This window comes from Chlamydotis macqueenii, chromosome 5 (genome assembly GCF_036417535.1).
Source record: "Chlamydotis macqueenii isolate bChlMac1 chromosome 5, bChlMac1.mat, whole genome shotgun sequence".
In the NCBI taxonomy this organism is placed as follows: Eukaryota; Metazoa; Chordata; class Aves; order Otidiformes; family Otididae; genus Chlamydotis; species Chlamydotis macqueenii.
In genome coordinates this window covers 54186295-54207538 of record NC_141560.1, presented here as the reverse complement: position 1 = coordinate 54207538, position 21244 = coordinate 54186295, and the positions used below count along the sequence as shown (strand labels likewise).

Here is a 21244-nt window from a genome sequence, read left to right as displayed (position 1 = left end):
TGTCTTGTACACACGATGCTGAAGGAACTCGATAGGTGGTTCTGCACTTAAAATAACGCATTAGCATGCACAGATTTGTTTTACTCATATGCTGAAAGCATACACCTAGCCATTCACAAGCTCACAAACTTAAGATTTCAAAATATTTTCATGTAGAGCTACAACAACTTACTAGTAATCTTTGAATTTTCAAGTTAGGCTTATTTACCTCTTTCATGTGAGTCTCAATAACATCTTACTAGCAAAACAAATTAATTCTCTGTAATGCATACGCAAGAGAAGCTGCCACAATGTTGTCAAATATTCTCATATTGTACAAACACAAAGTAGGAGAGGTACTAGAAAAGTATGTTGCACTTCAAATTCAGCAGCAACTTGAAGCAAAAAAAAAAAAAGTATTATTCTTTTCTTCCCAGTTCACTCTGAGATTTAATTCTTCTGTTTTCTTCTGCCCATGGTTTCGCCACCTGTATAAACAGCCAAGCCTAATTATTGTTTTAGCCCAACACATATCTGCCTTTCCCAAACAAGAAAGGAAATGAATGTCTAAAAAGTTTTCAGTTCATCATAAAAGGGGTCCAAAATCAGAAGGAAGTCAATCTGTTCCCTACAAAGGAACTACATTGGGGGGGTGGGGGGGAGGAACCACACGAAAAAACACACAACACAAGTTTTACACAACATGAGTGGTCATCATTCATATTATGGTAACATCTACAGCACAGAATTGAGATTCGCACCCTGAAAGACACAATGTGGACGCATTGTGAAAGATTGTCACCCCTGACAAACTTGCTGTCTAGATACACAAGCCAACAAATGAAAGGAAGCCCAGAGAAGACCAGGATTAAGGATCTTGCTTGTGGGCAAGACATGTGGCCCACAGCAGAGCCGAAACAAAAACCCAGTGCATTAAGGAGAACCATAACTAGTGTTTCTTTCCAAACAGAGTAAACTTACAACCTTTTTATACATGCTACCTTACAAACAGATCTTAATACAGTAAAAAAAGGCATACATTTTACTACAGCAAACAGTTTAGGAACGATCTCAGCCACCCCAACTCTCCCATTCCCTTGGCAGCTTAGAGAAGGTGTACTGCAAATACGAAACCGGACTCCTGATACGCAACCTGTCTAGAGACGCATGACCTAATGTTTTTCCATCTTCTCTATAATCCAATTTCAGCAAATTGAAGAGCCAAAAGAAATAACTCCGGGGCTATGCTACAGTGCAAACAATTAAAATACAGAAGAAAAAAAAAGGGGAGGGAGGACAGGGAGACCGGACAGGACACAAATGCTACAGTGCCAGTTCAAAAAAAAAAAAAAATGCTAGCTGCCATTTTTGGGAGTCAAAAGACACATAGCTCATCTCCAAAATCAGAGGGCCACAAAGATAAGCAGCACACTGCTGAAAAGGCAGACAGAAAAACAGGAATGTAGACTTTTTTACCCCCCCATATAAATTAAAATATACAAATTCTAAAACTGCTTATAGAACACAGGTGATAAAACTCATTCACAGGGGTTTTATTTATTTAGTTTTGTCCAAAACCTACCCCTTATTTCTGCAGAAGGAAGGGTACAAGCCTCTTAGCATTACACAGGGAAGCAATATCATGGAAGGCAGAGCAAAGTGCATTTGTTTATACTAAAACAAATCTAACTCAAGCAATGTGTGGTTGTGCACCTTATCCTTTCCTCCACCCTTCATTTGCACTATATGGCTGTGTTTTCATTGCTAAAGAAAAAGATATAAGTACATTGAGATAACTATTTAAATGTAAAAACATCAGCAGAGAAAAGGAAACTTTTACATCAAGTAAAAGGGCAGTGTCATTATTTCACGCCTCACCTGTTATTTCATCAGCTGCATGGAGCTGCAGCATCTCTACCAGGATTTTTACGTCAACATTGCAGTATCAGTGTAATAATTACACCTGTTTCAGGAATAACGACACGACCCAGGACATTCAGAGCAGGAAGCCTTCTCCCTTTGTGTCTGGAAAACATCCAGGGCATTTCAGACCAAATGATAATCCAAACAACTATTCCAAACCTATGCCATAGCTGAGGAAAAGAAATAAACACTGCCGTCCTTCAGCAGCCAGACTGGCAGCCTGACCAAGGCAGAATACACTCAATACATTCGCACTGCCTGGCACTTAACACGCTCACAGCCGGACCGAGCAGCGGTGCCACGCGTACCCTCTCTGGTGAACGCCTTTCAAGCACAGCAAGCTTATAACAACCAGTTTTTACACCTCTTCTGTTCTCAGTTGTCGCAGACTGTTTTGGAGTTTACATGTGCCAGATCCTGCCCTCCCTATTATATATACGCATATTTTTTTACTTATTAAAAACACTGCAAAATACAAATGTTAATACAAAAAGCTGCGACCCACAGCCTAAAAATCACATTTCCAATCCAGAAACACGGCAAAGATGGCATATTGCACAAGCCAGACACTAGCACACACACAGCAACTAACAACTGCATTTTAACTTTTTATAAATAAGACCCTGCAGTGGATTGTTAATAAACATGAAATAAATACAAGAAATGACCACATGCATTTAATCAGCTCCCTCCAGGTACGAACGATAATGACTAAACACAGCAGCAGACATCTACCCTCTTAAAATACAACAGGGGCTCCTGAACCCCATTTAACCCACAGATTTGCATGCAAAGGAGAAGGGCTGGTTTTCCTATATACTAAAGATGGATGTCTTGCTTAAAAAATAATATCTTATGCCCCAAATGTAAGCCTTATGTGAATAATTTAAAAGACAAGCAAACAAACAGAAGAGACCTTAAATTTCACTAGTGAATTGCAAGAAAATTGAACATGGTGCCCGCATCCAGCCAGCCTCCGAAGCACAGTCTGAAAGAGAAGGCCCAACAACTAGAGTATGGTTAAATCACAGGAAAACCTACCTTCTCTTAAAACTAGATGTAAACTAGACCACAAAAGCACTTGCTTTTTCTGAAAACCAACTTTCTCCTCAAACACAACAAAAAGCCAAAAAACCACACACAAAAAACCCAACAAGCCCACACCAAACCAGCACTAACTTAAAGCATCATTGACAGAAACCCTTCACTCCTACACGAAAACTGAGGCACCTCACCCTGTAACTGAACACTCGCTCAGAGTTAGGGCAGCCTTCACCTTCTACTTACAGAAAAGCATTGCAACATTACAATAAAAGCAGTACAAAGTGGAAACAGATACTCCTTTATCAAGCTTTCCTAGTGCAGAAATTAACTAAAGACGACACGAATAAAAATGAAGATTTCTTTCTCCTTTAAAAAGGGGACAAAATCCAGAAGTTCCTGCTCATGTCATTCTTCTGTTAATTACCATATACCATCAACAGACATCACTTGAACGACAGAAAGCAACTCACTTTTGAGGACAATTCAGAGTCTTTTGCCTCCTTTGCTGTGACTAATACTCGCCATGTAGAGCAGCACTGTGCGATGCACGTTATCAACTCAGCATGAATGAGATTCAAAAGCACCAACTTGTTTTATAAAGTCACTGACAAGTCAAAAACTGGAAGTCATTATCATCCACCCACTACTTCTCGATAATTGCACCATGAAGCTCTGAAGCGAGAAGATGCACTTTATTTCCTTTATGTTATCAACATGTGAAAAACATCAACTTTCTTATTCTACTTCAAGGAAGTTAAGGCATCTAGAACCTCTCAGGAAGGTGCTCCAACGATTATAACATTTTGTTTTTTCCTTCATAAAACCCTAGAATGCAGAGTATTCACACACATAAGGATATATACACTTAATAAGGTAACAAGACTTGACATCAGATTACACCAAACATTTCTAAAGGCAACTTAAGTTAAAGTTTTCAAACTAAAAACTTCATCTCACACAGTAATTGTCCAAGGACACCACACAACAGCACAACATCAAAGGAGAAAACATCTATCTACTCCTGCAGAACTATTCATCCACACAATTAACTCTCTATCACATCACACTATAAATGCAAACACATGCTCCATTTCTGTGTTGTTCAGAAGATTCTCCAAGATGCTATTCTTGTCACTAATGAGGTGCAGCACAAAAAATAACACACTGAGTTTAGATTTATTTATTTAAGGAAAAAAAAACAAAACACAGAACAACACATCATCGGCTGTGTAACATCTGAATTGCATGGAAACACGTGGCATTATCCTTTCCTCAAAGTTGAATATGTTAGACCCATTAAATCCTTGATCTTGCAGTATTTCAGTTTTATCAGACTAGAGAAAAAAAATTTATTTAAATTCCATTTTACCCTATATCATAAACTAGCCTCTCCCTTTCTCCTTATTGATGTGGTTATTTATTAATAACAGGTCTGATGAGAGAAAGGGGAGAGGAAAGGAGAAAGGAGGGGAGAGAGGAGAGAGAAAAACAAAATTAAATAATTGAGCAAGGAGAAGATATCCCACAAAACAATGTAACCAAGGAGGTTACTTTCAGCCCAGTCCTCTAATCCAGTTGACTACATGGCCACACATTTTTGTGCTGTGACTGGATGGGGCATGGCATGGCAGCTGGATGCTGCTTAAACTGAAACCACTGGACAAAACACTACCATTGAAACACAGTCTCTTCCTAATCTACGCCAGGTGTTACAAACAAATTCCTTCTCGTTCGGGCATAAAGAATCACCAAGTTATGAAAAGGTTCCCAGTAGATTCTAGAACATTTAAAATGAGTAAATCCACTGAAGGCCATGACACTGTTGCAACCTCATTCGCAGTGACCTATGCCTAAATATAAATTTCTTTGTTTTATGAAAACAAAACAAAACCAACCCAAAACACTCCAGCAAACAACTTCTCCAGGATTCAGGAAACAAGAAGAGAACCACTTGTTGAGTTCAATTTAAGTATCAAATCAGCCTCTGGAATTAAAATCTAAACAGTAAACTGCAGATAAACCAAATTCAGGGCTATTTTGGGGTTGCATGTAAACTTGTGTGTACTATTCAAATAAAGCCTTTTTTGTTAGTGCCAATTTTACAACTGTATAGAAAGATGTGCTTTGAGGTTGCTAACAGACAAATTTCAGGAATTCTTGGTTTTTAACATGAATTTACAGCTATCAGAACTAGAAAGTTTCATGCCATTTTCAGACACTGAAAGCACTTTGAAATCATTACTGCTTTGCCGATGCATCAAGCCAGTGCAACAGGTGGAGCTGAAGTTGGAAGATCCGTAGTATCCAACAAAAGAGAGTCTGATCATATATTTGGCACATGATCAGCCAAACGCAGAAGAAAGACAGGCTGTAGACCGATCTATTTGTTAATGTTTTGGGATCATCTCAGCAGAAATTAATCTCTTCAGAATAAGCAATATTTATGATAGGACTTTGACTAAATTACCATTCCATGTTTCAAAGTCTTTCTAAATAAAGACAGTAAAACACACTCACTTCTGGCCACATATACAACAGTGATCTGACAACTGACATTGTACACATCAATAAGTGCCAAAAAAAAAAAGAAACAAACCACACACACTGACTTTTTTTTTCCAGCCATCTTGCCTTCTTGATGAAGGACAAAGTTCTGCAGTTAAACTTGGACAGCTTAAAGTCAAACTTTCATTGAAAGAAATGCTGCCAAGCACACCAAGCAAACACAACTTACTCAAATACTCACAGTAATCTGTTCCCAGTGTCCTGCTGATGTTTAAATAGGAAAATAACACTGCAAAGTCCATTCCTGTTTTTTATAAACAGCCAACACTAGTTCAGACTTTATAATAACAAACCGGTGCTAAAGTTTCTTTTTGCAATCATAAGTGTGTGCACATAACGCTTACCCATCTCCCACTGTGTCTGACTACTCTATTCCTGCATACAAACACTTGAGTTTTAAAAAAAAAGTTATCAAAACTCCAGTTTCTGCAGAAAATGGGGAGGTTTTTGCAGAATTCGGTATATTGCTTCCGCCTCATAGCGAAGTGGCAGACAAGTTACAGAGGAGAAAGCATTGCATGCAGCTGTAACTCACAGCACAGCAGCTGACAAGTTGTATTTTTATCCCTGCAACCTCTCCACGTGCCTGTTGATGCCCAAGCCTCCAGAAACCACACAAAGGCTTTTCATTAGCCCTGGTACATAGTCTCTATTGCCATGAAGCCTTACCGAACCAACAATAAGTTCCTGTCAACAAGGTGGTTTGCAACAGCAATGACAGCCATGCAGCAGGGAAGAGAAAACTGAAGTCATTTTAGTTTCCAACACAGACCAACTAATGGCCAGGGAACTAAACAACTGAAGAATTTAGCAGTAATTTTAAAAGAACTGCAGAATTTACAAATAAAAGAATAAATCCTACCCCATACTAGTAAACTGGTGTGAGCGTACCTGTCCTGCTGTCCAAGCAAATCATTAGTTTTCCTGTTGTCCACTCAAAAAAAGTCCTCCCACCTACCTCTGGCTCATTGCCAATCAAGGGCCAACAACACGCCTGGAAGACACTCTTGCCACGTGGCCCGAAACATTCCCATAGGCTCTTGGCAATGTTAGGAGAAGGAATGCCTAAAAAGAAGGCATCCTCCCTCAGAAACTAGCACTGATGGTCAAGAAGGTCCCAACAGTCTGTCAACAAGTGTATGGACAGGTGTCATGTTATAAACAACCATGATGATGAGTGAGTTGATATCAAGATGTGACCAGCAGATGCTCAGATTCAGTAACACAAGCCTGTTACACAGTCCCAATCTCTACGACACAAAATGAACTCCAAGGCTAAGACTGAGAAAGGACTATAATAAAGTATTTCAGAACAGATCTTCGGGGGGAAACCATTCCAAAATACAAGAACCCCTGGGGATGTAATTGTGGAACAGCTGTTAGGTTATGAATTCATAACCTATCTCAAACAAAGCAAGTTTTGTTACCCTACAAAAGCATAATACTCTGTACAAGGAAGGTGATAACTAGCAGGTCCCAGGAACATTCCTCAAAGTTGGGCACTGCAGCACACCTCCTTTAAAAAGAAAACTTTCTTCCATGTCCCTGCCACATTGACTCCACAGAATCCTAGGAATCAGAAAAGCACAAAAAAAAGCACGCCAGAGTCTTTACCTCTGTCTACCAAGCGCCTTCTGGATGGGCACGGGGGTATTTACATGTGCAAAATGCATGTGTAAGAGCACCAGTGTCAAGAAGCAAGTATGGCTTGGAGTATTGAGTCGGCTGTATTGAGAACTTACAGTACTCCACATCCTCCCTCATTGCACGCAGACTTCCTCAGGAAAAAAAAAAAAACCAAAAAAAAAAAAAACCAAACCAAAAAAAACCACCCACACCAGCTAAAAAACCAACTCAGAATAACCAGGCGAGAGGCCAATGCTTACAAAGATCCCATAGCCATTGTTCAGGGAAAACAAGTCACTTGCATCATTCCCCACATGCAATAAGTTTTGGGCTGGCTGCATTCTGCCTCTGAGGACCAGCGCCAGATGTGCTCAATCTCCAGATGCCAGGAGTTCCACACCCTGGGGATCAGCAGCCAGAGTTATTTTCCATGAGCTGTAATTACTGTAGCAGGATGGAGAAGGGCTGGATGTGTCAAGGTAGTAATCCCCAAGATAAATGAATCCTAGATCACTTAAATCTTTCGCAGGTAACAATGAAGACCTTAATTTGGACTGCAAGTTGAGAGATAATATGGAACAGAGGTCAGAAGCATGAAGTACTTCTACCTGCTCATCCTCTCTCCATTGTGCACTAGGCTGAATGCCAAGGAGCAACCCTCAAATGCAGGCTAAGCTGCAGCTTCTCCAGTTTTACCAATTCTGTCATGGGCAGACATGATTAGTAGAGCCACATGCCAAGGAGACAGCAGGCAGCCTCTTCAAAATGTTAGAAATAGGAGGGTGGTTTGGGGTTTGGTTTGTTTGTTTGGTTTTTTTCCCTTCCATTCAATGATGCTGCCTCATCATCCTACTTAAGAGAAGTAACCCAACAAGTTTCCAAGAGCTCTCTTGACCACCGTTTTTAATTACCCACCTACAGACATTCCAGCCTTCAGCAATCTTGGTTCTTCAGACAGTGGGGGGTGAAAAAACAACACAAAGCAAGCAGGTAAAAGGAAAAACAATACACAAGATCCCTGCCTAGAAGAGCTTTCAAGACGAGAAGAAATACTACCAACACAGGAGAAGGACACAACCTGCAGAAATTGTAAAGTAAAGACTGCAAAAGGTATGGAAAGTGGTTATGCAAGACCAAAGATTTAGGTGCACAAAACTGATCAGGCATACATATTTGATTAATAGAAGACACATTGCCCTACCTTTTCAGGGATACTTTACATACCGCTCTGTTAGTCTGTCGCTTTGTTTCTCTCTAATGAAACACTCGTCATTGAGAGAGTAATACAACGGAGTCAAACAAAACAGGTTGATTACTAGAAGGTTATTTAAAAAGCAGATGTATAGGAAAAGATTACTGTGAGGTGCTTCTTGTGTAAAACACTCCAAGATGCATTCAGAGAGACCATTTACCTATCACCATCACCTTTTCTCAGATGAAAAGTCAGAGTTCACAGACTTTAGGGCATGCTTCAGTAACAACACCAAAAACAAATCCAGGTATACTGAATTCCAGTCCCACACCTAGTGTCTGTGAAACTTCCCTCCTTAAAATTATGGATCGAGATCTAACATCAGGAGCTAACGTCTACATAAAAAGCAGGAGTTGTCTTCAGAAACGGAAGGTTATTCAATAACACAACCATTAGAATGAAAAGAAAAAAAAACAGAGCAGGAGAAACTGGTTAACCAAGTGTTTAAGCACATAAGAACACACATGCATATGATATACACACTCACACATACACATATGTGGAATACTTCCTCCCTTCCTCAAATATCTCTCACCCTTCCCCTTGTACATAGTTCAGCATAAACTAGCCAGGGCCTTGTAAAGAGATTACTTCTGCCTAGGTCAGCACTTCTGTGAAGGATGAGCAAATCTGCCCCTGCTCCGGGGAACTGAGTGGTCTGGTAGCACCTTTAAACTCCAAGTAACAACCAGGCACTGAGTCAAATCCAGGCATTTTCCAGTTCTCTGGCTCATGCAAAACAGCTTCTCTCTCAAAAAACGTCTTGAAGGCTCTTTAAAACTCTAAAATTTGCAAACAGCAGAATGTCCTTGGCATTTTAATAGGCATCTAACACAGGGACTTTGTCACAACCATCCAGGATTCCTTCAGGTGGGACTACCACCCCCCAGTCTTGACAAACACATTGTTTTCAGTTGCTTTGACAGAGGAAGGGAGGTTCAAAAGGAGCCAGGATAACTCCATGACCAACTCTGCCCTTTAAATTTAAACTAAAAGTCTTCCTAGCTGACCATTTCATTTTTCAGTTGCGGTCAGATGTGATGGCAATGATGAGTGCAATGACCACAGCCATGCATTGCAGAGAGAAAATTAACCACAACCTGTATCAGATTTTTTGGCCACAAACTGGCTGTGAACAGACAGCAATTCCTCTGAAAATATTAACCATCTGTAGAACTTGTTTGTCAAAGTTTATTAGGCAAATAAGATCTATCACTGTTAATATACTTACTAAGTGTCAAGCACCCCATTCGAAGTTCAAATGGTACAGGGATCAGGCAAGATACAGAGCTCACTTCAGTTATTTGTTTGCAGCTCTTGCAGAACACCTGCAGATAATGGCTTATTTACTGCAAATACAACCCAATGCTTGCTTAACTTTTCACTGGTGTGTGTGCATTTCTCCCAATTTTACCCTTAGCTACAGTGTTCACAGAAACTCAGTTTTGAGATCCCTTAAGCATTGATTTACTTTGTTCAAAAAAAGTCTCCAGGAATATTCCCTGACTCTTTAGAGGGCACATGGTTCCTTCTAGTAGTTGCCATATCTGACTTTTGCAAATGAAAAATGCCCTTTTTAATGGCATTATAGAAAAACCTCTCCTCCTGTGCACAGATTCTGAAGTCACAGCTGACAGGGTGTAGTGGAGTTTTGTGGCTCAGGGTGGGTTGGGTGTTGAAGAAGGATTAGATGAGATTAAAATCCAGGTTCATACAGGTTTTTGGGGCAGGTAAAAGGGAAAGACTGGCAAATGATTCAAGTTCAATTTATTGAGGCTTCATTATAGTTCTGGCTGCGTTAGCCACACCCTACCTAACTCTCACTATGCAGCTTGCCTAAATAATTCCAGATGTGTAACTCTTTCTGAGTATACATTTTCTAGCGCTTGAACACCTGCAAACTTGAGGTTTAGAACACGGGTCAGTAACAGTTAACTTTATCCAGACAGTAAAAAACATGCTGTTAAAACCCAGACAGACAAAATTCTCCATAACTACAGATTGCTTTTACTCAGCTTTGGAGATGCAGATAATGTATAGACTTTTTTTAAAAATCATCCACAGCTGGGCAGACCTTCTAAGTGGAAAGTGCTACCCATCTGCATTGTCACCCTCTTGGCTGTGACTTTAGAACATGAACACTACCACAGCCATTTAATTTGATTTCCTATCTTTTGTGAAAGACACATCCAGGTAAGTCACCAGGACAGATTTCTAAGGCAAAAACATTTTCCCCTCAAAAAAAAAAAAAAAAAAAGTTTAAACATATCGTACTTCGAGCTGACAATTCTCAAGCAGGGGAAGCAATCAGAGAAAAATCTGAAGAAAGATAAAAACTATTCATATAATTCATACCATATATTATGTCAAAATTCATTCCTATGGGGCAGGCAACTCTATTCTGAGCTTCTCAATTGTTCTAGAACTAGAAAATTTTCAATGACTGAAACCAAAACAAAGTGTGACAGAGAAAACAGGAAACTTGGTGGCCATGAGTGACCTTCCTTAAATGGGGCAGAATTCATAAGTAAGCCACACTTTATTTGAAATAACTGGTTACACAAATTAAAGCCTCCAAAACTCATTTAAACTATACGCACACTAGAAGTAGCGATCAATATCCATCTAACACTGGGTAGTATATGACTCAGTGATCAAAGGTGACACTTTCTATAAAACAAAGGATTAGGTTTTAATTTTTTAACTTCTCCTGCTTTGAGAAGTTCAAGAAACAGCACCCTGGCTTTTGTATTGAACTACAAGTGCTAAGAAGGAACAGTATGTTATACAGACATCCCCTATAGCTGCACATCAGGGAATAAATCTTATAACCTTTCATTTCTTCTTCTCCTTGAATTATTCACTGTCATCAGCAGAGACAGCTTGCTATCCAAGAGCCAAACTCCCGCTTTTTCCTGTCCTCCATAGTGAAATAGAACCAGATACAAGTATACTTCTATTTCAGAATACATTTTTGTGGCATCACCAAGACACTGGTCTAAGTGATTGAACTAAAAACAGTACTTGAAGACAAATGCACAGCAGCAGCATTTCCTAGGCTACTCCAAATGCCACAGCTTTCTGATTGTCCTTTTAAAGGAATCATTCCTTGCCCCAAAAAACTTTTTTTTTTATCTGCAGAAAAATTCATAGGAACTGTCCCTTACCAATTATTTGGAAATGATTCCTGAACAATAATAATAATAGAAACATCAGGCATTTCACATCACCTCAAATATCAAGAATGCACCACTTCTGAAACTAAAGCTGGAGAATTCAGTTCAGAAGACTTTCTAAAATTTGACACACTGAGATTTAACCCTCAACAGCCTCTTCAGACAAAGTCTGGTTACACGGGAATACGCCACGGCATACGTCACAGCCCAGAAATGATGGGCTGATGGAAAGGGACTAAGTGCCCAAGCACACACAGGGTACAGGAAACTGCAAAAGCTTGTAATAACAAAGTGGCTGGCAGATCACCCGCTCAATGTCACAAAAAATACCCTTCCCTCTTACCTGAAGAGCCAGACGTAAAGAGCATGTTATTTAGGAAGTCTGAGAAACACCCCAAAAAAAAAAATCCACACTACAAAGAAATAAAGCTTCAGGTGGCGCAAACCAGCTACTCCAGAAGGATCCCACAGATGTGTCACGGTGGGAAACCCGCAAAACACCCACACCATGCACAACACAGCTCTTCACTTGGGAGCATGTACGAAATAAAACGTCTGGGGTACTTCTGACCACCGCTGTCACAGCGAGTCCACTGAAAAAGCATTTCAGCACATACAAACCCAAATCTTCGTTCAAGAATTATCTAGGGAAAAGAGAATGGCAGAAGCATGGCATAACAAAGTGCAGCTGTAGGTCAGGACATCCTACATGCTGGCTAACTCAAAGCAATCAAAGTCTCATGAAAGCATTTTGTTTTGCTTGATCCACAAGATGTACTGTCACTTAGGCATTCTGTGCCGTTGTTTTTCAATTCATATAAAGACAAGTACTCCAGTCAGGCTTGAAGGTTTGTCTCCCTCTCAATTTATAAAAATATTAAAAGGAAGCAACTTCACCTTCCTGACAGTCATACTCTACAGTGTGAAGTTTTACATTAAAAAACAAAACAAACCCCAAATGCACATTTAATTACATTTCTGGTCTTCTAAAAAACTTTTTTCCCCTCTTCTGAAGTCCCACGAGAACAGTTTTAATTTGGAAGAAAAGAAAATAATGTGTCCATGCAAAATGAATGAAAAAAGTACAAGGACTGGACAAAGCATCCATGCTTCTGGAATCCAAGCCAAAATGAAATTTCCACAGAAGGTATGCTAAAGTTACCGACACAGATTTAAGTGTATTATGGCTGTTAGGCATAATCTGTGCCTAACTCTAGAATGTATGGCTTAACCCCTAAGTACACAGAGTAGTCCATAAAAGTTCTCAAATGACATATCAATAATCCGTAGATTATAGCAGCATAGTACACTTTCATCACATTTTCTCAGATCCTCCACTCCTTTTCCTTTAGGTTTAGTTGAAACCAGCACTGAACAGCAGAAAAAAAACCACATCTACAAAATCACATTATAGTAATACTCTTTTATTCCCAAACCCAAAACCCAAGAAATTCACTAAGCAGGTCCACTCAATCTGCAGCTCCTCCTTAACCACCAAGAGGTTTAGAAACAAGAAGCTGACAACACTTGCTCACACACTCTGGTTTTTGACTCTTAAACACCGCCAAAAGAAGAGGTCAAGTTCCTGTCTTCACTTACTGCCACCTCCTGCCTCGGATCCAATTCTTGCAGGCTGAGGATCAAGAGTCCCCAGGGCTAATTTATCACCCTTACTAACATGTGTAAGAAGCCACTTCCAAACCAAAGTATTAATAAATGTTTAATGAATCACATTTAATGCAACACCACTGTACAATGAAAGTCAATATACACCCAAGGCAACCTAAAGAAAGGGCAACAGAGAACCTCTGAAATCACCATCACAAATTGTCAAATCCTGAGCTAAATGAAGAGACTTCAAGATGGGGCAATCCCAAGCACCAGTCCAGGCTGGGCAGAGAATGGACTGAGAGGAGCCCTGAGGAGAAGGACTTGGGTGTGCTGGTGGATAAGAAGCTCAGCACAAGCCAGCAATCTGTGCTTGCAGCTCAGAAAGGCAACCACATCCTGGGCTGCATCAAAAGAAGCGTGGCCAGCAGGTCAAGGGAGGTGATTCTGCCCCTCTACTCGGCTCTTGTGAGACCCCACCCTGGAGTACTGTGTCCAGTTCTGGAGCCCCCAACATAAGAAGGACATGGACCAGCTGGAGAAGGTCCAGAGGAGGGCCACGAAGATGATCAGAGAGCTGGAGCACCTCTCATATGAAGAAAGACAGAGACTTGGGGCTGTTCAGCCTGGAGAAGAGAAGGCTTCAGGGAGACCTTATAGCAGCCTTCCAGTACCTAAAGGAGGCCTACAGGAAAGACGGGGGGCTCTTCTAAATCCACCTCTTTAGCAGAGCCTGTTGTGACAGGACAAGGGGTAACAGTTTTAAAATAGAGGGAGGTAGATTCAGATTAGACATTAGGAAAAAAATTTTTACACTGAGGGTGGTAGAACACTGAAGCAGGTTGCCCAGAGCGGTGCTGGATGCCCCATCCCTGGAAACATTCAAGGACAGGTTGGACGGGGCTCTGAACAGAAATATAAATCTCCACCCTTCCACTTTTCATTGTAGAGGGAAGAGTTACAACCTACACACTTGCAACTTCATTTCTCCAGTTGCATCATTTCTCACCATAGCTCAGGAACATTTTTAAATACATATGCCAACATTTGAGGTTCTTAGACCACTGACAATTGCACCAGGAATTTACTACGGCATCTGCTGTAAGTGCTGTTTACCACAATAGCAATAAACCTTCGTACCCTGAAATGAAGACAATTCTGTAGCCGATTCACAGTTGAGAAATTCCTTCTCCCAGCAGACTGTCCCCATTAAGCTAATCTAACACAACACACTCATATATTTATTGGTTTAAAAGTGGTTTCAGTTGCTTTAAGCCTTTTATCATCCAGAACAAACAAACCAATTTAAATCAAGCGTGTGTCAATTTACTGACACCCTTGCCAAAGTCACCCATGGATTCAACATCAATACAAAAATGACACCTTACATCTGTCTATGCTGGCAGGCAAAACAGGAGTTGAGCCAGAGTAAAGGAAACAATAGCTAAATTAAAAATCTTGTTTATTACATGGACCCTCAACACCCTTACCAACCCATCTCACATTCTTTACATTCAGTAGAATTTTGTGGCTGAACAGATATTTTCAATTTTTAGTGAACAGGTACCACAAAGTTGAAATACTGGTGAGCTCCACATTCTGATTTTTCTGAGAGAGAAGGAACTGAAAGAATTGTTGGCCCATAAACTCCTAACAAACAACTGTACTAATACTTAGTGAGACATATTTCCCATTTTCTCTTCTCCTCTTACCACAACTGTTTCATCACCCAAAATCTGAAGAACCGCTCAAAATATCCTTTGACTCTACCATGAGACTTTCCATGGCCTAACTTTATGGGGGATAGGACTCTCCAGAAGTATTTTTCCCAGTTCAGAAGCCCCAGCTGTGGGCACATCTTTGACTTCTTCAGAAAGTCCCAAACAGCACACGGCTTTGGCCAGCCAGCATCCCTCACCAGTAGCCTAATTATTTGCTCCTGCCCTAAGTGAACTTGCAGTGTTGTTGAACACATCCTGTTGGAAAGCAATATCGTAAAAAAGGAAAATAATCCACAAGCTTCAAAATCCCTAAACAAAACGCTGACTCCATTGTGCACAGGAGAATCGCATCATCGCTGGCCTGTGCTGTCAACTTGGGTGGACATTCTACTGTCATTCTCCCCTCGAGGCTCAGGTTGATACCTATTTGAGTTCTTCACAAAGGTGTTGAGCAGAAAATAATAAGTATTTCCTTCAACTGTTCTCAGTGCTGTGTTTTTTTTTCAGCCATATCAACTCCCATGAGAAATTTTGAACTTACAAAAGCCAAATATTTTTAATGTTTAATAGCTCTTGGGCTAAAGACTGAATGAAAAATCAAGAGGATTTCTTAGAATGAAGAGCAATAAAGTTACCTACAATAGCTTCTTTCTAACAAGGAATTTAAACCTAGTTATTCTTCTCGTCCTCAAGATGGTAGGTTCTTTCATGCAATACAGTATGTTCACAAAAAATACCGATCTAACATGAAACTAAACCTTGTCATTAAAGCTATTTTTGAGCATTAACAATAGTGAAATTTCTTTTGTTTCTGCTTTGACAGAGACAGCTACTTTTAACTCCACACTGCTGGCTGAATCCTAACTAGAAGCAAAGTTACATTAGACACTCTTTAAGTCACATGCGTCTACATTCTAGGAAAGGTTTTGTAACCTTTATTTGTTGTTACGCTGCCAGACCTTACCATAACAATAAAGCATAACAAGTTCCCAGAAACAATCTCTGTGTTTGCTGAAAAGTTACCTTGGCTTGCACTATTCAAGAAACATGCAGGACTGAGAAAACTTACAGCTGGAACAAAGCCCATGGCCTATTTTACTAATGACTACATTACAAGCAAGTAAAAAAATTCTTAAGATAAAAGTTAAAGCAGATGAGATTTTTAAAAAGGTTCAAAAATAGCAAGAGGCAATGGTGGAATTGACACTGGGCTATCAAAGAAATACATTCACACTCTTCTAAAGTATTGACTTTGTGTCTTATGCTGATTTATGAATTATGGACAAATCTACAGTATGAGTAATTTTAAATCATCTCTGGATGCTTTAAAATGAATTTAAAATGAAATTAAATGTAATTTAAAATGAAACAGTAACAAACGAATTCACACACCATCCCTAAAAGACAGTTAAAGCCACTATCCCTTGCCTGGATTCAGCGCTTTGAAAGTATCAACATAAACTTCAGAGTCAGTCTGGAGTTTCAGTGTTCTGTCACTATTTCAAGAGGATTTATGACCATAATTTGTGACAGACCCTCACATCATGCTAGTAGTAGTTACTAGGAAGACAGCCCCCTAAATCAATGACAGACTAACTGAAATGGCACTGAAATGCAGCTGAGGACTCCTACACAGCACATTTCCCCGCCATAAAATTAGCAAGTGTTCTTTCCCGCTACGTTCTACATTTAAACATGGTGATAGGTTTCATTAGGTTATCTCTGGAAAAACAGTGTGATTAAAAGTCATTTTAGGGCTGTGCTTAAATGCTTTTTTTTTTTCACACTGCATCCCTAGTTTCAAGCTTTTGTAACCATCCTGTCACACTTCTCTGTTCACCTTTCTTTATCTTGTATTTCTTAACATCAGGCAAATAGTCGTTCCATTAAAGGAAAATAGGAAACAGTCTCTCAATTTTGGGAAATGTTCCAGTATGCAACAAGCAACAGCTAAGCAAGCTTTTGTGAGTTTAAGTAAAAATAATTCTTGCTTGAGATAATTCCTAAACAAGAACTTAAACAAGAATTATTTCAACTACTTCCAGACTTCCAGAGCCCCACATGAAACACCTGCTGCACAGTATTAAACATTCAGAACTTACAATATTTTCAGATAAAAACATGCCATTGACATAACCATCTTGTTCCTGAATGCTTTGCACAGGCAAGAGATTCCTCACCAAATGCAACAATCATTTTGTCTTCTCTCAGTGAAAGGAGAGTCAAGCATAACCCGTATCTGAAACGGGTTTGTTTCAAGCCACGTAAATAAAACCACTCCTGACACCACCACATATGGAGCAAGGACTGAGCTCCACAGCAAAATTATTTCACAGCCAAAGTATTCAGGATCTATTATAACACGCCAAACTTGACAAAAGCTTTAACACTGCAGCCGTTCCAGCACATCCCTGATCTTGCAGAGATGTATTTACGTATTTGTAATGTAATCACATCAAAATAATTTTAAGAACTAAAGGTCCCTTAAAGTCAGGCCTCTGCTTACAGAGTGGGGGTTCTCAGGAATTGAACTAAAAACACGGAGAGCCTCTCATAGTACATCCACGCTCCTTCGAAAAGGACAGATGAGCTGTCCTTAAAAGTACTGTCCGGATCAACCTAACAAAGAATCACATACCTTCCTACTAAGAAGGCAGAACAAAAGCAATGTTATTAAGACTTATAACCAAGACTCTTTAGCTAATTACTAAAAACCAGTACATTTGTAGAGGAGTTTTTCCGTGGATGCTAAGGAAGGTGACTATTGATACAGAACACACACTATATTAAAAGAATCACTGTCTCTAAAAATCAGGTGAATGAAAACCAAACTCCAAGTTACAACTTAGTTTTATTGTGAACTCCTATTTTCCTAAGAGTTCTGAATGCAAAGTTATCTTTTTTTTTTTTTTGAACATTCCTTTCTATTGGAATCTGTTAAGTAAATGTAAGGAAACCTTCAAGGAACACTATCAGTCTGTTCTGTCTTCATTTAAGACTCCTGTAAGGTGATTTGTTCCCCCTTCCTAAAGCTACATAGCTTCATTCAGTCACGTAGCAGCGTGAACATCTCCACACAAACCTAAGTGTTCAGAAAGGAACAAGCCACACTTTAGGTTTTCTGAAACAGTTTTAAAAGACTGAGGCAACGCGTATGGAGAAGGTGCATCCCGAGATGCAAAGTACATCTTTCTCATATAAACCTGGCAGAATAAGCAGTACATAACACACACCTATACAGAGCTCCAACCAAAAATATAGAACCAGCAGAAGAAAATTGTCAGTTCTCTCGCTCTAAATGACAGTACCAATAATTACAGATAGTTTGAAAAGGTGGGTGGCCTAATAAAAGAGGCCCCGAGGTGATGTTCTGACAGCCCTGGCCACACTGCCTCGTTTTCCAAACTACCTAGGAAATTGCAACAACTCGGCTTCGGCGGCCGGAGCACCGGGGTGATGCGTTCAGGCAGAGCAGATGCAGCGGCACCAAAACAGAACTCCTACACAGGGCAGCCCCTCAGCTCCCATTTTCGGCGGTACCAAGTCGGGACCGAAGCAGGGCGCAGGGGGAAAGGATGGGGGGGTCGGACCCCGGCCCCTTCCCCACGGATGCTGCAGGCAGAGCGCTGCCTCCGCTTCTTTGTGCTTGTAAAGGATTCGCACATCCACTTAAAAACAGAGGGAAAGCGAACGGCGGGCTCCGTGCCCGGGACGGAGCGCGGGTCAGCGAGGGGCCCAGCGCTCCGCCGGCACCGGGCGGCCGGGCCCCAGCTCCGGTAGCGCCCGCGGGGCTGGACCCGGCCGGGCCCCCGCTCCCCGGGCCGGGCCGACCCCCACCCGCCGCTGCCTTGGCCGGGCCGGCCGGTTCCTCCCGCCGCAGCGCCGCCGCCACCCCCTCCCCGCCCGCCTACAAGGGAGCAGGGGGGGCGGGAGGGGACGACACACTCGCCTTCCCCGCACCCCCTCCCCAGCCCTGGCAAGAGTTCGATGAACGACACCCGACACCCGCCTCTCCAAACCCCGCAGAAATCCCTGCCCGGGACCGCGGAAGGACGGGAGTGGGGACGAGGACGGGGGGGCGACTTTTGTCTCTCTTTTTGCAACTGTGCGCGTTTACCTGAGCCACCCCGGGGGGGGAACCGCTTCACCCCCCGGCGGGGCACGTCCCCGAGGGAAGGGGGAGGAAAGGCCTCCTCTTCCTGCGCCCCCCTTTCCCAGAAAAGAGGGGCCAGGAGGAATAGTTGGGGGTGGGGGGGTAAGACGACGCACCCAGCCTCCCGTCCTGTCCCGTCCCTTCCCGTCCATGTGCGCGTCCTCCCCCCACCCGCCGTGGGAGCCTAGCCCTCGCCCCCCCCGGGTCCCGCTCCCGCCCCCCTCGGCCCCCACAGCCCTCCCGGCGGAGCGCGGGGGAAAAGTTTGGCCAAGTCCCGAACAACAAAAGGGACAGCGGCGCTTCGCCTCCCCGCCGACCCGGGCCCCGCGACGCCCCGGCGAGCTTACCCCCGGCCCAGCCCGGCTCGCACCGCAGCACCGAGGCGGCCAGGAGCCGCAGCAGCAGCAGCGGGAGCGGCGCGGCCGCCACCGCCGCCTCCATGTTGTGGTGCCGCCGCCGCCGCAGCTGCCGGAGCCCGCGGAGCGTCTCAGGCAGGCTCCATGCTCGGGGCGCTGCGCTCGGCGAGGAAGGAGGGAAGGAGGGAGGCGGGGAAGGGGGGAGGCGCCGCGGCCGACCCTCCTCCTCCTCCTCCTCCTCCTTCCCCCCCTCCCGCCGCCGCCGGGGAGGGGGCTGGGCTGCGGCGCTCGCACCCGCGGAGGCGGGAGGGCCGTCTCGCCGCGGCGTGTCCCGCTCGTGGGGACACCTGGCCGGGGTGGGCGGAAGGGGGGCGGGGGGGGGGGGGATTGCAGCATTTTCCTCTTCATTTTTGGGTTTTTTTTCCTGGTTCCTCCCGGGGCAAGTACCCCAAAACCGGCCAGGGATGAGGGAGAAGACGGAAGGCTGTTCGGAAAGCACCCTTCTTCAGTGGGTGTAGAAGTTCAGCGTGGGGGTGGCCGCCCTTTTGCCGTCTCCGAGAAGAAGGGTGGTTGTTTTCCTCCCAGATGGAGGTTCGCTTTTCCCTTCCTCTTCCCACCAAAACAAACCTTTTATAAAGCCGCTCTTCTACAAAACATGACTTTTCAGAGAAAGGCGCATTCGACAACAACCTTTTGTTGCTTTTTGCTCCCCCCCCCCCCCCCCCCCCCCCCGTGAAGCATGCCACCTGCTCCTACAAACAGATTCCCACCAGGAGAGGGGCAGAGGCTCTGCCCTGTGACATGAGGCCTGTGCAGTCCTGGGGACAGGCAGCAGGGCAGCACCCAGCCCAGGCTGAAGCATCCTGCACCTCTCCCACCTCAGGTACTGCCCCCACCTCCCCAGCAGGGATTAAAAAAAAAACAAAAAAAAAAAACCACCTTCAATAATTTCCATTTGAGTCCCCATTTTCTGTTGTGCTGACACCAGTTTGGCAACAGAAAAAATGTTGCTAGATGGCCTTGTACAGAGATGGAAACAAGGGTCTGCCTGGCATCCCCCAAAACCATTTTTGCAAGTCTCAGAGCAGGAGCTGTAAATCACAAGTGAGTACTTAACAACTGGATGTTAATTTCAATAGCTTCATTTTCATTTTGGTGATGAGTGATTTCCAGGTTTCCCAGTTGCCATCTACTCATTTATCTGCCTTGCTGTAAGTGCTACAGCAGCAGCTGAGATTTCTTTTTGGTGCCCCATGGATCCCTGCCCATCTCAAATGCCAGGGTCAAATATTCAGGAGTTGTTTCAGGTCCTGTTGGTTACTGCATTGCGGACTTCCCCTCAGACTTCCTTTCTCAGAAGGGGAAAAGGTGTAGTAGTTTGTTTTGTTTAGTTTTTTTCCGACTTAGCTAAGAAAACAGTTTAAAATTTCAAGGAGTTAATAAAAGGCTTATAGAGCTGACCTTAAAGTTGACCTGCAAAGGAAAATAAAGTTTTCTTCTCTAACTTGCTGCTGCTTTAATGTTTAAAGAACATGTATTTTAAAGAGGGCTCATTTTAGGCGGCATTTAAAACCTGGAAAAATCTCAGCTTGATTGAAGACAGGAAAACGCTCTTGGTCTTTCTTGACAGAAGGTCTGTAATAAACTGGAGCCCAAATCTGGGCTGCTGTAAATCATTAATGGCAAAACTTTGTGTGAACACCAACTGAATAAGGGTTTTGTTTTGATCTGTTTAAAAAAAAAAACTGCCTGACACCAGACAAATAACTGGAAGAAAGATTTCTTTGTGGAAGACAGTGATCGGACTTTTACTTTTGATGGATCCGACCTCCTGCATTGTG

At 42.6% G+C, this 21244-nt stretch overlaps 1 protein-coding gene across 5 annotated transcripts in view; it reads right to left on the bottom strand.

Annotated features, from left to right (window-relative positions):
* The window catches only part of LRP5 (LDL receptor related protein 5), a 167699-nt gene extending 148178 nt beyond the window's left edge, over window positions 1–19521 (bottom strand). For all 5 annotated transcript variants that reach the window (XM_086748592.1, XM_086748594.1, XM_086748593.1 and 2 more), the window contains exon 1: window positions 19395–19521. In XM_086748592.1, coding sequence (XP_086604718.1) covers window positions 19395–19488 — 94 coding nt within the window. In that variant the 5' untranslated portion in view covers window positions 19489–19521. The remainder of the gene's footprint in view (window positions 1–19394) is intronic.
* Between the last annotated feature and the right edge of the window lie 1723 nt (window positions 19522–21244).